At 37.0% G+C, this 15,390-nt stretch overlaps 1 protein-coding gene across 1 annotated transcript in view; it reads left to right on the top strand.

The window, feature by feature from the left end:
* Positions 1-15,390, top strand: part of CFAP47 (cilia and flagella associated protein 47) — a 326,940-nt gene that overhangs the window by 141,283 nt on the left and 170,267 nt on the right. The window contains exons 46-49 of the mRNA XM_072994251.2: positions 109-302; positions 1,367-1,510; positions 3,771-3,944; positions 14,240-14,351. Of these exons, the coding sequence (XP_072850352.2) occupies positions 109-302; positions 1,367-1,510; positions 3,771-3,944; positions 14,240-14,351 (624 nt within the window). The remainder of the gene's footprint in view (positions 1-108; positions 303-1,366; positions 1,511-3,770; positions 3,945-14,239; positions 14,352-15,390) is intronic.

Raw genomic sequence — 15,390 nt, 5'->3', positions numbered from 1 at the left:
CTAATCATATTGTCTTAATTCATACTTTAATCCATTTAAATCTTGCAAAACAAACAATTTATTTTATGTGCACAGTACTAAAACTTGTATTTCCCCCCCACCCCACAGAACAAGATGCAGTTGAGCTTCCTATAAAGTTTATACCCAAATGTCCTGGGCGGTATCCTTGCCAGATTCTCCTGCAATCCAAATATGATGTCCGGCTCTTTAGGATTGAATGTGTGGTGAATACAGATACTGCTGAGGCTGAACTAGAATTCATAACTCCAGCATATCAGGCTGTGATACAAGACATCCCAATAGTACGTCCATTTTTCTTATTGAAAATTAAATACTGTAAAGCTGATCATTAATGGTTTAAAATACTGACTTAGGTAAAGCAAGTCATATGTATATAAATGGAAAATGGGCTAACTCTTCCTGCATTTACTTTGTTTTACTGGGAAAACCATGCATACCTCTTGGTTTCAAGTGTATAATTACTCTAAAATAGTAAAAATTATGGTTGTTGAGGGTTTTTCAGGCTCTTTGGCCGTGTTCTGAAGGTTGTTCTTCTTGACGTTTCGCCAGTAAAAATTTTGTTTGTTTATGCTACAATAAATTTATGGAAAGATTCTTTGCCGTCTCCTCTTCTGCAGTACCCTGCATTCCCTAAAAACCCTCTTTGGAAAGTCAGGAGAGCCCCTGTGATTACTGGGTGAATGGTGTGGATGGGGAAAACTGGACAAAATGGTCAAACTTACAAAATATACAGCTTTTCCCCAATCGGAGCTAGCTTTTTTCCATGACCTATCCCATATTATTCAGAACCACTGCTCAGTATTAAGATATACTGTTTGGGATGGGCTTGATTCTGTGTAGGAAGGAGGAGACAGTAAACTGCTGTGAACTTAGGTTTCTTCGACCAAAGGTAAGTTAGCTTAGTCGGCTTACTTTTGGATCCAAGAAACTCCCTTTATGACTTGACTCATAGGTTAATACACTTAACCCATATTTTATTACGTATTACTACTTGGCAAATCCTATATTTTTCAAAAGTTCTTTGGCTTAATGCTCACTCCCAGGTATAGTCAAGTTCAAGTACATGTAATTGCATTTACTATTCCTTGCCGTACTTGTCTCTCTCTCTCCTATTTGTTTTACTTTCCCTGCTATTGATATTTAGACTGTACACTCTTTCAGAACAAGGTCTTTTTGTTTGTTATTTTGCAATAGAAATAACACTAATAAATATACTAGTTAGACATATTGGAAAACATGAGTACCTTTATTTTACATCTTATTTCTTCTTATCCATTACACTGTGCCGTCTTCCAGTACTATGCTGTGCCTCTTTAAATGTCATTGGGATGCCTTTCTGTTTCAGACTAACATGAGTCAACAAGATTGGAAACTTAATGCCATTATAAAGGGGTGCTGGTTTTTTGGCCCTCCTCTTATATATGTTGCCCCAGGTGAAACAACTTCTTACACCCTCACGTTCAAGCCAACTGCTGAATGTGTTACTAAGGTAAGAGAATTAAGTCTCACTTTCTGTATGTGAGAATAGCTTTTATATACAACTATCATTCTGGCTGAACATATCCATAAAAAAAATACAGTACAAGTGTATGCTTGAAGGGTATTGCGTGACTTCCAAATAAATGAATGTGTGAATCTTCTGCTAACTTTAAGTAAGCAAAAATAAAAAATCTTGCTGTTTCAATTTCTCATGAACAGTGCAGTAATCTCTAGCTGGTAATTACCAAATTGTCCATACACTGTATATAGTGATATGCCTGAGACCTTGAAGAGTTTGTGGTAGTGCCTGTTCCCTTTATATCTTCTGCTTCACAGAGGTCGTTAAATCAGTGGTTCTTAACCTTTTTGAAAGAAACGCCCCCTTGAGCCATTGAGGAAGCTATCATCGCCCCCCCTCCCCACGGTGATGATATCTTATTTATTTATTTATTTATTTATTTATTTATTTATTTATTTATTTATTTATTTATTTATTTATTTATTTAATTTTTACACTTAAATCCAATGATCCCTGAAAACAAAATTCAATTCCAAGAGAATGAAATGCCCCAAAAAGTCACATTTAATGATTTAGTTGCAAGTGAATTTTAAGACGCAAAAAGAAATATAAAAAGGGCATAAAACCAAACCGCAATGCAGGAACTAAAAATTTCAAGACAAAAACTCTGAAACTAAATTTAGATTGGAGGAAAATATATATTCATGCACACTGTAAAAACGCTGCAGCCATCTTCACAGGTTTGGCTTGCTCCAGTGCCCCCCTACCGCCCCCCTTCTGCTCCAGCACCCCCACACCGCCCCTTTTCGTTCTACCGCCCCCCTGAAAAATGAAATCGCCCCCTGGGGGGCATTATCGCCCACGTTAAGAACCACTGCGTTAAATGAACAAGCAGCTTGGCCTTCATTGTGTCATCCAGGTTGAGTTTCCAGGAATCATTACACTTTTTTCAAGTCAGGATCATAAATAAGGGTTTGCTCTTGATCTGTGACTGTTAACTTATTGGAGAATACTACATGGTAATCTATTATTTGCCCTGTTTGGTGGTAGTATTTGTTAAATGTCCATGAAGAGTATATGTTCTGCTGAGATGCCCTAACTAGTATTTGTTTGTTTTAAATTTGCTTATTACACTTTAAAGTGCTTTCTTGCAAGAGACTCAGAACAGTTGTGCATAATGTATTAGATATGAAACAGTTGTTACCATTCACTGTAATGAACAGTGCAGGAAGCTGATACTAACCTGAGGCTATGTCTGTTTATTAGTCCCAGCTAAATTAGACCTATTAAATTAATGGGAATTGCATTAAGTGTTAACAAGTCCCATCCTTTCAGTGGTTCTACTAGGTGGGACTAATAAGTGGATTTAGCTCTTGCATTTTGATTTCTTAAAATAGAACTGTTGCACTCTTTAATTGAAGATATGATTACTTGAGATTTTGTACTATGCTATATTAAGCTCTAGAACAGCTATTCTCAATGTGGCGCATATGAAAGGAACCACAGATTATTTATTCTTGTTGTCTCCTTATTTGCACAAAGCCAAAGGCTTTTCTTGTTTAATGGGGGGGGGGCTGGAACCTGAAAAAAACCTCCTAAAAGGGCTGTAGGAAAAAAAGGTTGAGAATGCCTGCTCTAGAACATGGATGAGTGGACTCATGGAGCCTTCAGGGTCCAAAATGGATGGAGCCTTTGGAATCCAAAATGCACCCCCTAAGCACTCCAACCCCCCAGCATTCTCGCACCTCTGATTTTTAAAAAAATGTTTTTGGGAAAAGAAGAAGCTCAGTAAGTCACATTTTATCCTCCAGGTGGAGAAAAGACAACAGCGTTGCTGTTTTTAAGGACCTCCAGCATCCCTGGGTCTCCCTACATCATCCCACTTCATTTAATTAAAAATATTTTTTGGCTACTAAAAGTACAAGGGAAACTTTTCAATTAAGGAAAAAAAATTATAAGACATTTTTTGGGGAAGTGGGGATTGTGGGAGTGGAGTTAGCCTTCCAAAGCACAAGAATGGGTCTGCACAGTTTCTGGACCTCCTGAAGTTGTTGCCCCTGCCTTATCAGATATTAAGTACAGTAATAATAACTGAATTCGTGAGCACATTGAGAAGAAGTATAGATGAGAACACATTATTAAAAATATACTTTCTCAATTCACATTCAGGCCTTAGTCTTTCTTCTTAAGCCGGCTGTTAGACTTGTGCAAAAGTATTTGTAATGAATGTTGACCTCTTTCATTATAACAGGGGAAGCTTATATTACAGAATGAAGCAGATGGCACAAGTCATATCTTTCTCCTGAAAGGGACTGCAACAAAACCATTGGCGCTGGACCATATTAAGATAGATTGCCAAGTCGGACGAATTACAGAGAAGGTCATAATGGTGCCCAATTTCACCAAGAGTGAATTGAAATACAAGGTAACACTATGTAGGCTTGAATGAAGGCTTGGCTCAAAAAGCGTAATATTGTCACAATATAAAAATAGTTGCTCTGCCTCACAAATATTTTCCTCCTCTATTAAAGCATTTCATAGCCCAGTCTTCAGAGTAAATATTGTCCATATGACAAATGATACCTGGAATATTTTTTCCTCACTTTGTTGGACATTCTCATGTTTATAATGGAAGGATTTGCTACTGCAGAATTTACAAAAAATGAGACAGGCTTAAATGGTGCATCTGTTACATAATTGATTGTTACCTGTTTCAGCATTGCTTTAACTCAGTGTGGTTTTTAAAGCATAGGGTGTACTTGTCATCTTCATTAGTAACTGTACATAGCTATTTTTCCCCTTGCTGTGTGTCATAGAATTGGCAGTTTGGCTGTGGACTAACTACTTTTTCCTGTCAGATTTCACATGCATATTTCAGAAAATTCCAATGAGAGGTATAACAGTCAATTCTTTTTGCAGAGGATCATTTGTCAACCTAGGAGTCAAAGTCTGATGGAACATTTACTTTTCTGTACATGATCTGAGTGTGCAAATTTATTTAAGCATTGAACAAATCTGTACAACTTTGGTATGATAAAGCTTTAACGATGCATCACAATGGCTTTCCCAAAGTTGTCACCTCAGTTTTCAGGAGGTTACTGGTTGGCCACTTGATTGATGCTGGGGCTATGGGGCAAAATGATTTCAAATGTTTGAGAGTGGGAGACACTACAATATCAATGAAAATTGTGGTAGCATCCTTTTTTTCTTTTTGTTCTTTTTGCCAGGATGTCATAGTCTGATTATATCAGCAATATGCCAATTAGTTACAATAATTATGAGCTACCAAGTCATTTCTGACATATGCCAACACTTTCGAGGTTTGTTAGGTTTAGAGTACTCAGAATTGGTCTACCAGTGCCTTCTTTGGGGACACTCTGTGACTGTAAAGCTTGCCCCAAGCTAAACAGGCTGGCTCTTCTCACAGGAGGGAAAGTGGGGAGTCAGTCTCCTGACTTCAGACTCCACAGCCAGATAACAGATCTGAACTGTAAGTAACTAGTGAGAGGTGCCTTATTCTGGCCAGTGACTAGCTGGAAACTGCTATTCTCCTCATGATACTACAATGATCTATAGTGCTTTGCAGTGTCATTCCAGCTCATTTAGCAGAAGGGAAATGCTAAAAGGGAAACGGCAAAATTATATTTATCTCTCCCATAGTTAAAAAGAAGACAAGTTAAAAGGAAGCCATTTCTCTCTCCCCCACCCCCAACATTTAGAATAATTTTTCCTGTTTGTTTCTCAATTACCTGAATCCCAATCTTTATTGATAGAAATTAAAACCAACATGTCCCTGTTTCTTAGATAAGGTAATATCTAGAAATCGGGCCTTCTCGGCGGTGGCTCCTCGCCTCTGGAACAACTTACCTCCTGAGATTCGCGCGGCTCCCTCGCTGGGCATTTTTAAGAAACAATTGAAAGCACTGATGTATAGGCAGGCTTTCCCAACAGATAATCCCTGACGATTTTTCTTTTATATTCTTTGATTTCCATTTTTGTCTATTTGTAAGGTTTTTAATAATTTTATTGTTGCTCCAATTGTAAGCCGCCTAGAGTGGTCTAGTATGACCAGATAGGCGGGATAGAAATAATAATAATAATAATAATAATAATAATAATAATAATAATAATAATAATAATAATAATAATAATAATAATAATAATAATAATAATAATAATAATAATAATAATCTTTTAAATATAAACTGTGACCCTAATCCTGAATGCCCAAATTTTGCATGCTGAAAATGCAAACAGAACATCCCCGTAGACAGTTTTAAATTTTACAGTAAAATGTTGTAGATGGGAACTATGTGTGGATGACAAGCTGTAACAATTTACAGCCATCTTAATATTTTGCTCTATAATTAAGACATGGTAATTAGGTAATATATTTTTCCTTTGGATTTTGCACCAGCATTAGTATTCGGGTTTTTATTATGAAATGTATGAAGCCATTAATTTTGTACCAAAGTCATTTAATTAAAAACTTAATTAGATTATGCATATGTTCCTCAAGTTACTAACAATCCATGATGCATCTGAATTGTATAGAAGAAGCTGACATGTTTTTCTTGTTTGGTACAACAGACCTAACTACTTGCAGGTTGCCATTTATATAGGCTGTTTCTAGAAGCCATTTAGAGGGTATGCAGAGCAAGAGAAATGAACTCAGAAACTCGCAGAAAGAAACACAGTGCCACATGTTTTTGTGACATATGTTTTGCAGAAGTACAGGTTGATGGTGAGAAGTCCTTCAAAGATATAGCAGAGATGGGGCTTGAGTCATGGGACTCACTGTCAATTCAGACTTAAGTTGCATCGGTGACTCAACTTGGTTCTTTTTTTCAATGACTCGGACTTGATTTGTGACTCAGAACCCACCCACTCCTCCCTTTTCTTCTGGTGAAAAAAGCTTGTTGTTAATGGGGCTTGAACTTGGGACTTGGTACCAAAGACTTGGACTTGGAGTCAGACTCAAAGACTTGCCAACATCCCTGAGATATAGTTTTCAAAAATATGTGTTGTTGGAAAATGGAACCTCTAGTTCACAGGTCTGCTGCTTAAGTCTTTTTGTGTTTGTATTTTGTTTATGCAAAATAATATGCACAGCATTGCTTTTTTTTAAAAAAATCTATAATTCCTTCCTAATTATTTTCTCCACATAGTTGTGTGCAGAAATAATTCAAAAAGGCTATATTAAATAGTAGTGAACATCTGTTTTTAATTTACATTAAGAATACATAGTTGTTGGGCTGCTCCTAGTAAAATGGTGGGGTTGGGGAGAGAATCCATCAAAATCCAATGAAGCATTTTCCTTAAAACCCTACTGAATATATTGTACATTTGATAACTAATCACAAACATATTACTGTTAAACACTCTTCAATGCTTGTAGTAAAGTTACTTAATATTTTAATGACTTCTGCAGTACTGCATCTGTTTCACTAAATACTTACTTTGGAAAACATAGCCTTGTTAGTTACATTATTCAAGGAAGAAAAGATAAAGTCTTGATCAGGTGGAAAAGTTTTGCCCCAGCACTGTGTTGCACTGCATCTCTAAGAAAGAGAGCTCTAAATTAATTCTTCTGCTATAGCTTTGCCTTTGGAACAATTTTTAACATTCTTAAACCTAATTTTGAGACCTAATTACAAGGATTCTGACTGGGAGCTTCTAACATGCAAATTAACTCTCCATGGGAACTGCCATACTATTAATCCCTCTCTCCAGAACAAGTCTTGGGGTGGGTGGGAAGGCATCACTTTTAGAGGAAGAACAAAAAAATGTGAAGAGTCAGGGAATCATGTAGGATCAGGCATTGCATCATCTGGAGAATGGGAGAAATATTAAAGCAAAGCTGCAGTGACATGTGCAAAATGTTTCCTAGGTACTTCTCTTGAAATTCAAGTTACTTTTTTGTGTTCAGAAGATGCACGGCCATTACCAACCAAATCTTTTGCTCCCACTCCATGCTATCTCTGCATTAAATCCCGCCTGCCGGGAGGCTTCTGCTTTTTTTCTGTGGGATGTATTATGCAACAATTACAGGTATCCTGTGTGCATGGCTCTACCAATACTTTTTCTGGCAAACTACCTTGTGTTGCTTCCAGCAGTAATGTTGTTTGCCTGTATGTCCTGTTATATATTTTTTAATTTAGCAAGCAGAGTGTTGGTGCATTGGAAAACTTATGTCATCGACTTCTGTGCTTATTTATGGATCCTTCCAGCTGGTGGCACTCTTTCCCCTGAGGCCTTTCATGTTTTCCTCTTGGACTTTGCAGTAGAGCTGCAATGAAAACAAAGCCTGACTATGAGTTTCTCTGCTGCAAGAGGCACAAACATAGCAGAGAAACTTGTACCCATCAAGGAAATGCTGCCAAAACATTGATGTATGAATTTTTTAACAGAAAAAAGGGCTCTCAGAGACATAAACAACCCAGAGGAAAATATTCCAGTACAAAAGTATAGCCAGTTATATCACATCAAATTTAGGGAAATATTTCTTTAGCAATGTTTTTATACTTCTTACATACTTAACTATCCTCCCCTATAGTGGCAATATATCTGGCTGTGGAGCCAGAAGTTGAGAGTTCAGTTCTCCAGCTCCACAGTTCTACAGTGATGATATAATGTTTTCCTTTTTTGTGTTGCATGTCTGTATGGATTTCATCAAAAAAACTACATAATGTGTATTAAACTAGATAGTGCTTATCTACCAGTTCAACTTTTCAAACTGAATAAGTGCTTTTGACTATCATCTGCTTTGAAAATGCTAAATATGAATACCAGGTCTTTTCAGAAAACAAAGAAGCAGATGCAAAACCAATTCTATTTAACTACTCTGATTACATTATTGAAAACTGAAATAGTTAACTATCCTTTCTAGCATGTGATAAATCAGATACATTCAGAGTCACATTGAATATTTGCTGTATTGCAAGGGTCCATGTACGGTATTTTCATATGGTAATAATTCTTGTGTAAATACCTCCTCATATGTAATTTTAGTTACCATGTATGAGTTAACCATGTTATCTGCTTGTTTGTCTTGACATCTGCTCTGTGTAGTTAAGCACAAGTACAGTATAAGATTCTGTGTGATATACCTAGCTAAACCTGCAGATGGCATAACTTTCTTAGCTTAATAAAACTTAATATATAATTTACCTACATTCAATTTACAATGGTAGTTTACTAGTAATGACATTCTCAGGAGGAGGAAACTTCAGCAGAGAAATACTGCAAGGGTAAATACTCCCTTACCTATGTGAGGCTATACCACAATTATAATGCACTAATAATGCATTCCCCCTTTCATATAATCCATTTATATAATAAAATGTGCAAATCTGTCTGAAAAGCTGTAATGGAAAAATCATTATCTAATTCTGGATTAATATCAGTTTAATATCTAAAGCAGAAGTACATTGTAGTGATTGTAAAATTAGTCTCATAGCACCTGGAAGCAGGAGAATTACAAGGAAGTTTTTTATAATCTGGTATTTTGATCTTCAGGCAGAAATGTGTTTACATCTTTTGTACATCTGTGGAAGAAACAGAAATTATTGGTGGACCTACAGAAAGTAATGCTTTGTGGATATCTCTGACAAAGGCTTCATATTGCATCTGTATACATCTTCAGCTTCCAGAATCTGACATACCCATTTTCTCATTTTCCTCTTGCCTTTTTATCTCATTGCTTAATTAATGAAAAAAATACATCCTTTGGACTTCTCTGGTATGAAAAGCATGCCTTTTGACCCTAATGAGCAGGCTTAGCTTTGAAACAGGATCCCCAGGCTAAATCCAATTTTAGTGCCAACTACAGTAGGCCTACTGAAATCTATAGGTTTTGCATTACTGTTGAGAGGCCAATTCATTTCAGTGAATCTACTCTAATTAGGACTAAAACTGAATTTAAGGGCTATTCAGAAAAACAGTCTGTGGTGTTTGCCCTTGTGGCCCCTTCTTGTCTTTCCCTCACAAAGGCTCACATCATGTTTTGTTCTCGCTGCCACCAGTGGATTACCTCAATCCACAATATAAATGACGTTCGTCAGAACACTTGTCTTGTGAACAGAACATAACTTATTTATTGGAGTGAATCAGGTTGAATAATAACAGAAGTTCTTCAGATACACATTATACATAAGCAATTCATCAACAGTTCTCTCAGTACATACTTCTTTTCTCTTGCTATATCATTACTAACTTCTCTACCTATTTTCCTAACCAGTTCTATGTCTCTCCGTATCTGTTCCCTCTCTCTCTGACTAACCAGCCCTATCTGACTCCTCCTGCTCCTGCGAAGCCTCATGTAGGTGCTGACTCTGCCTCTCCAGTCCTCTCATAGGTTCATGCTCATGAATATGAATGGCATGAGTGATGTGGGCAATCGTCACATTGTCCTAGAGACCAAACACATTTTGGAATAATGAAATTTTATGTGCCCAACAGAAGCTGAACAGAGATTGAATCAGCCTAACATCCCATGGAATTTAAAACGATGAACAATGAGTAAGGAAGCATCTTACATTATTAATAGGCAATGTTAAGGCAAAGATCAATAAATATCCATATTTTTTAAAATATCACTTTGAGAAATACAAGTAGTACTAAAAATTCAGTCAAAGCAGTAATGCATAACAATCCATCTAAAATTCACACACAGGTAGCTGGTGACTGAGAGAACACTTGCCTAAAGAGAAAGGACTTTGCCTGCTTGTGGAATGATAACAAAGATGGAGTCAGCCTGTGGGAGGGAGTTCCAAAGTCTTGGACCAGCGACACAGAAGGCCCTCTCCTGTGTTCCCATCAAATACACCTGTGAAGGTGGTGGGTCCAAGAGAAAGGTCACATATAGGCCGAACTCTGATTGCTGGGAATTCTGAAATGAGCTCTAGATACAAAGAAAACTGGAAGAGGATTACAAGCAGAGATCAACTGGAGAGAATAGAGGAAATTTAGTCAGTAACTTTCACCAGGGCAGTGGAGAAAGGAAAAGCCAAGCTAATACTGAGCTTAAACTTCTCATGTAAGCTCGTGGGCTACCAAAAAAGGATAGCAGTGTAGAACAGGGCACAATAAAGGGAAACACTGGAAAGTACTTTTTGCATTTCCTGGAGGAAATTTATCTCTGTCCCTGTGGACAGCTGTTGCCAGTGAGGAGGAGGAGATTCTCTGTTATTAGCAGCTGCTCTTGGCTGAGCCTGAGAAAGTTTGGCTGCTTTCCTTACTGTTCCCTGCTGGAGGAAACATACTTTAGTTTCTACTTCTCTTGCCAATGGCAGTGAGAAAATTAGAGGTGATATGTACCGTCATGGTGTTTAATATCAGCATGTTTAGATGATATTAAACACCATCAAGCCTTAATACTGCATGAGGGTAATATATGAGGTTTACCTCCCTTTGTCTTTATAGTTACCTTATATGCACCTATCCACTTTGATTATCCCTTCGTACATCTGAGGAATAGGCTTTGGCTCATCCAAGTTTACTTCCAAATACTGTACATTTCTCACTCTTTGTGACCCAAAATCTTTTACTGGTTTTGTTGTGTGACTGTCCCTCTGAAAATGTCATGTATAGGTAAACATTTAGTATGTTTGAATGCTCAAGTTTCAAATGACTTATAATTGTATCACACTTCTGATGTGCAATTTTATTTATTATTGTAAATTGCAATTCTTTACAGCACAATGATACAATTATCTACAATAATAATTACAATATAGCAGTTACAAAATAATAAAATACAGTACTTAAATTATTGTAAATTATTGTATTCTTTACAATAATGTTATAGAAGGTTACAGCATTGTGAAAATTGAGATAAATGTAAACAGCTTTATTTCAAAAATAATATCAATAATCTAATGCTTGCATGGATCTTCCATTTAGATACTTTGAGTTCAACCAAAAAGTAATGGGTCACAAAGTAGTGTTCAATGGATATTTCACATTTATTCATTTGTGTTGTGTATGTTGTAGAATTCTTCTATGGGAATAAATATTCAGTACCTGAAATTATAGTAAGATGGATTTGATAAAAAATGATAAAATACCAGGAGGAGTGCTAAGAAAATTAGCATTATTAATACAGTTGCTAAGAAAATATGTCTTGAAAGACAGATCCATTTTACTAGCATGGCTATGTATATGTGTTAGTGCAAATGAATGCAGGATTCTTGGTTTATAAAAATCCACTGAAAAAAGAACCTTTTTTGACTGAAGTTTCTTAGTACCTCTTGAATGGTTTATTACTTGAAAAAAGATGAAAATGGGGAGGCTGGCCAGCACCTATCTTCATTATTACATTATAAAGTAAGTTGAAATTTAAACCAATAGGTCTTTTTGATGGATAGTCAAGGGTGTAATTTAAAATAAGAAAATCTGAAGGAAGAGCATTTGTACAATTTTGAACCAGTACAGTTTGAGTGTTGTATTGAGAACTGGACAATTCACCTTTCCATCCACACTGAGCCATGAAATGCACTGGGTGAACACAAACAAAATATTTCTGCCATACATAAAAGGGCTCATGGACCGCATGGGGAAACTGTTGAAAAAACACAACCTATAAACAATGTTCAGGCCCACTACAATAATACAACAAATGTTGCCATCAGCAAAGGACAAAACGGATCCCTTCACCATTGCAGGAGTATACAGTGGTGCCTCGCTTAGCAATGTTAATCGGTGCAGCAAAAATTGCTGCTAAGCAATTTCATCGCTAAGCGATTTTAAAAAGCCCATAGAAACACATTAAAACGTGTTTAATGCGTTCCTATGGGCTTAAAAACTAACCTTATGCAAAAATCCTCCATTGCGGCAGCCATTTTCGGTGCCTCTAAAGCGAGGCAAAACAGTGGGTGGCCATTTTGTTTACCTGGAGTCGCCAATCAGCTGGCCGAAAATGGGGGCTTTGCGATGATCGCTTCCCTGCGGTCATCGCAAAGCGAAATTTCCCCATAGGGACCATCGCAAAGCGATTGCTCTTGCAATGGCAAAAAGTCCATCGCAAAGCGATTTCATCGCTATACAGAGTGATCGCTATGCGAGGCACCACTGTACTGGATGTCTTGCAGTTCTGGTTAGGTATATATTGGGACCACAAAATGTAGCATCCAAACCAGAATCAAAGAGCATGAAAGACACTGCAGACTAAAACAACCGAAAAAATCTGCAGTAGCTGAACATGCCCTGAAACAAGCCGGACATGAAATCCTATTTCAAAATACAAAAGTAATGGACAACACCAGCAATCATTATGTTAGACTACACAGAGAAGCAATTGAAATCCACAAACATCAGCACAGCTTCAACAAAAAAGAAGAAAGTCTAAAGGAAGTGAAAACAATTTACTGTTTACTTCCTTCTCCCCATCCCTGCTGTTATGTTACTAAGAGATAATGATCAGCCCAAAGAAACACACTGAAGTGATTTAGGATCTCCACACTTCTCATCTAAGACTAATTATTACACTGTGCCACCTTTCTTCCATTCAGTAGATGATATACAAATGTTATAAGTTCTTTCATGTATCCTTTTCATTTAAACTCTTTCACTTTCTGTCTGTCGAATTACCCTGGATTTTTTTCACCCAACAGCATCATAAAGGCTGTAGGGAACCAGTGAGAATGTCCAGGAGAGGGGCCAGAATAGGTAGTTTGATTGGGACCCAGTGTGTCTCAAGGTTTGCTTCACTGTTCATTATAGGTGGGTGTGAGCTTCTGGCACCCTCTGTTTTGGGTTTTGTTGCGTGTCCACCCAACTGCATGGCTGCCTGTCTCTGTGCCTCCTGTCTTGGATCCTTTCCTTTTTTGTCCTTTTTCCTTGACTTTGAAGTGCATTTGTTCCATTTCTTTGGAATTTTCCCCTCTTTGGTTCTTTCTGTTCTTGGAGTATTATTACTGTTGGCCTGCTGTTACCCCCCCCCCCAAAGAACCTGAAAGGAAATAAACAAGAAAAATGTGGTTCACATCTCTGTTATAGTGATATGTATGACCCCACTGCTCCTTTGAGTGTGATTTGCCCTTTGACATGCAGGCTTTTTTCTACAATCATTGTATTTCCTTCCTACTGTTTCTTAAATTCTTCCTGCAAATGTAAAAAGTGCCACAAAGTGATGGGCTTTGAACTTGTATTTTGTTAAATAAATTAGTATTCTTAATATCAGTTGCAGGGCAGTTTGGATTTGGGTGATTTCAGATTGTTTTACCTGTGTAGATTATGCAGTATGTCTATTTGAAAGGAAACTTCAACATAGTTTCAACATTGACAGAAGGGATATTCCTATGAGGAATAATAAGGTGAAGTATATAATGATGAAATGTTAATTAAAATAATTTTTAACATGTTAATGTAAATAAGAAATCTATTTAAAGATGCAGTAAATTTGCTATATCTTTTTCTTTTTTTCTGCATAGTGCTTGCCTTAAAGAAGTTTACATGGAACAGAGGTCTTGAATTTGAAATCTTTAGTAGAAGATTAGAATGGAGAATGGAGTAGTTCAAGGAATTAATGTACCTTAACTTGATTAATTGTACCAAAATTCATCTCTGATACGTTTGGAGGGCACAGCATAAAGTGTTCCTTCCATTCTATAGCTAATTAAGCACTGTAGGAAAGATTAAAAGAAATGTAATACTCCGCATTATCTACGCAGTGTGATACATTTAAGACGCTCTGACTCTTTTCATATTTTGTCATATTAGGTATCTTCAGATCTTCTAATAGTCGGTGGTGACCCAACTCTCACTGTGGAACCTGGTGACACAGCTGCTTATACTCTGAATATATCCCCATGGAAACGTGGAGAATTTAAAGGTATTTTCCAAAAATAGTTTAATGTGTAGATAATGCGGAACATTAAATTGTAAGTGTCGAGATAATTGCTGCATGATCCCACAAGGCACACTAACTACTGATTAAATTACCTGACCTCTGACATCTGACTGTTTTTCCAAAGCCTCAATTAGAAATGCTTAGCTCTTGTATAGCAGTCCTCCAGGACAATCCAAATTTTATAGCAGTTCAGTTCAAACTGCAGTTTCAGACTGCTTTGCTTCTAAAGTGAAAACAGAAGCAAGAACATTTCAATGTCTTGATTTTAGTTCTATAACTGCATCTCCTGCAGGTCTACAGAAGCGCTATGTTAACAAGCAGCAAATAAGGCTATTTATCTGATTTCCTCCCCCCTGTATGGCCAGTTAACATGAGCAGATCTGGGCAAACCTGAATTTCCCAGTAAGACTTCACAGTAAGCGAATTTGCATTTCTCTCCCTTGTGTAGTCACACCCTTATTTGAATGTACCTCATTGTAGCTTCTAAATTATGTGGCGATTCTTCCAGGGTGTTTCCAAGGCAGAGAAATATTCTCAAATTCCTTTGCATCTCTAGCAGACTTTTATTTCAACCTTCTCATCTTGTAAGCAATTCCCTATTTAGTGACATGACATGGAACATAACCGACCTCTGGTCAGCTAGTGGCAACTATACAATTCTTCTGGGCTTGCCACCTCACATTTTAAGTTCTAGAGGCTTTCAATTTATTCCACACATTCCCAGTAGGATATGCTTTCCTTTTCCTATTGTAAAAATGAGGATACATGAATAATAATAATACATGAATAAATTAGAATATGAAATGTAGGCATCAAAAACCTCAGATATGCTTAGAACACTTTTGTTTTTGCTCCTCAAAATGTTCCAGTATCTGTGGATCCACCATTAGTATGGCTGGTTTTATGTTGCTAATTCTGACTACTAATATTTATTGGAGATTTTGGTTAATTCCTTTTATAGTTAACAGAGTATCAGGTAAAAACAACTGCACAGAGAACGTGTGAGAAGTAGCCCAGCCTA

Source organism: Pogona vitticeps, chromosome 3, assembly GCF_051106095.1.
Source record: "Pogona vitticeps strain Pit_001003342236 chromosome 3, PviZW2.1, whole genome shotgun sequence".
Lineage (NCBI taxonomy): Eukaryota > Metazoa > Chordata > Lepidosauria > Squamata > Agamidae > Pogona > Pogona vitticeps.
Note: the sequence above shows the minus strand (reverse complement) of the source record. Positions and strands in the feature narration are given on the sequence as shown.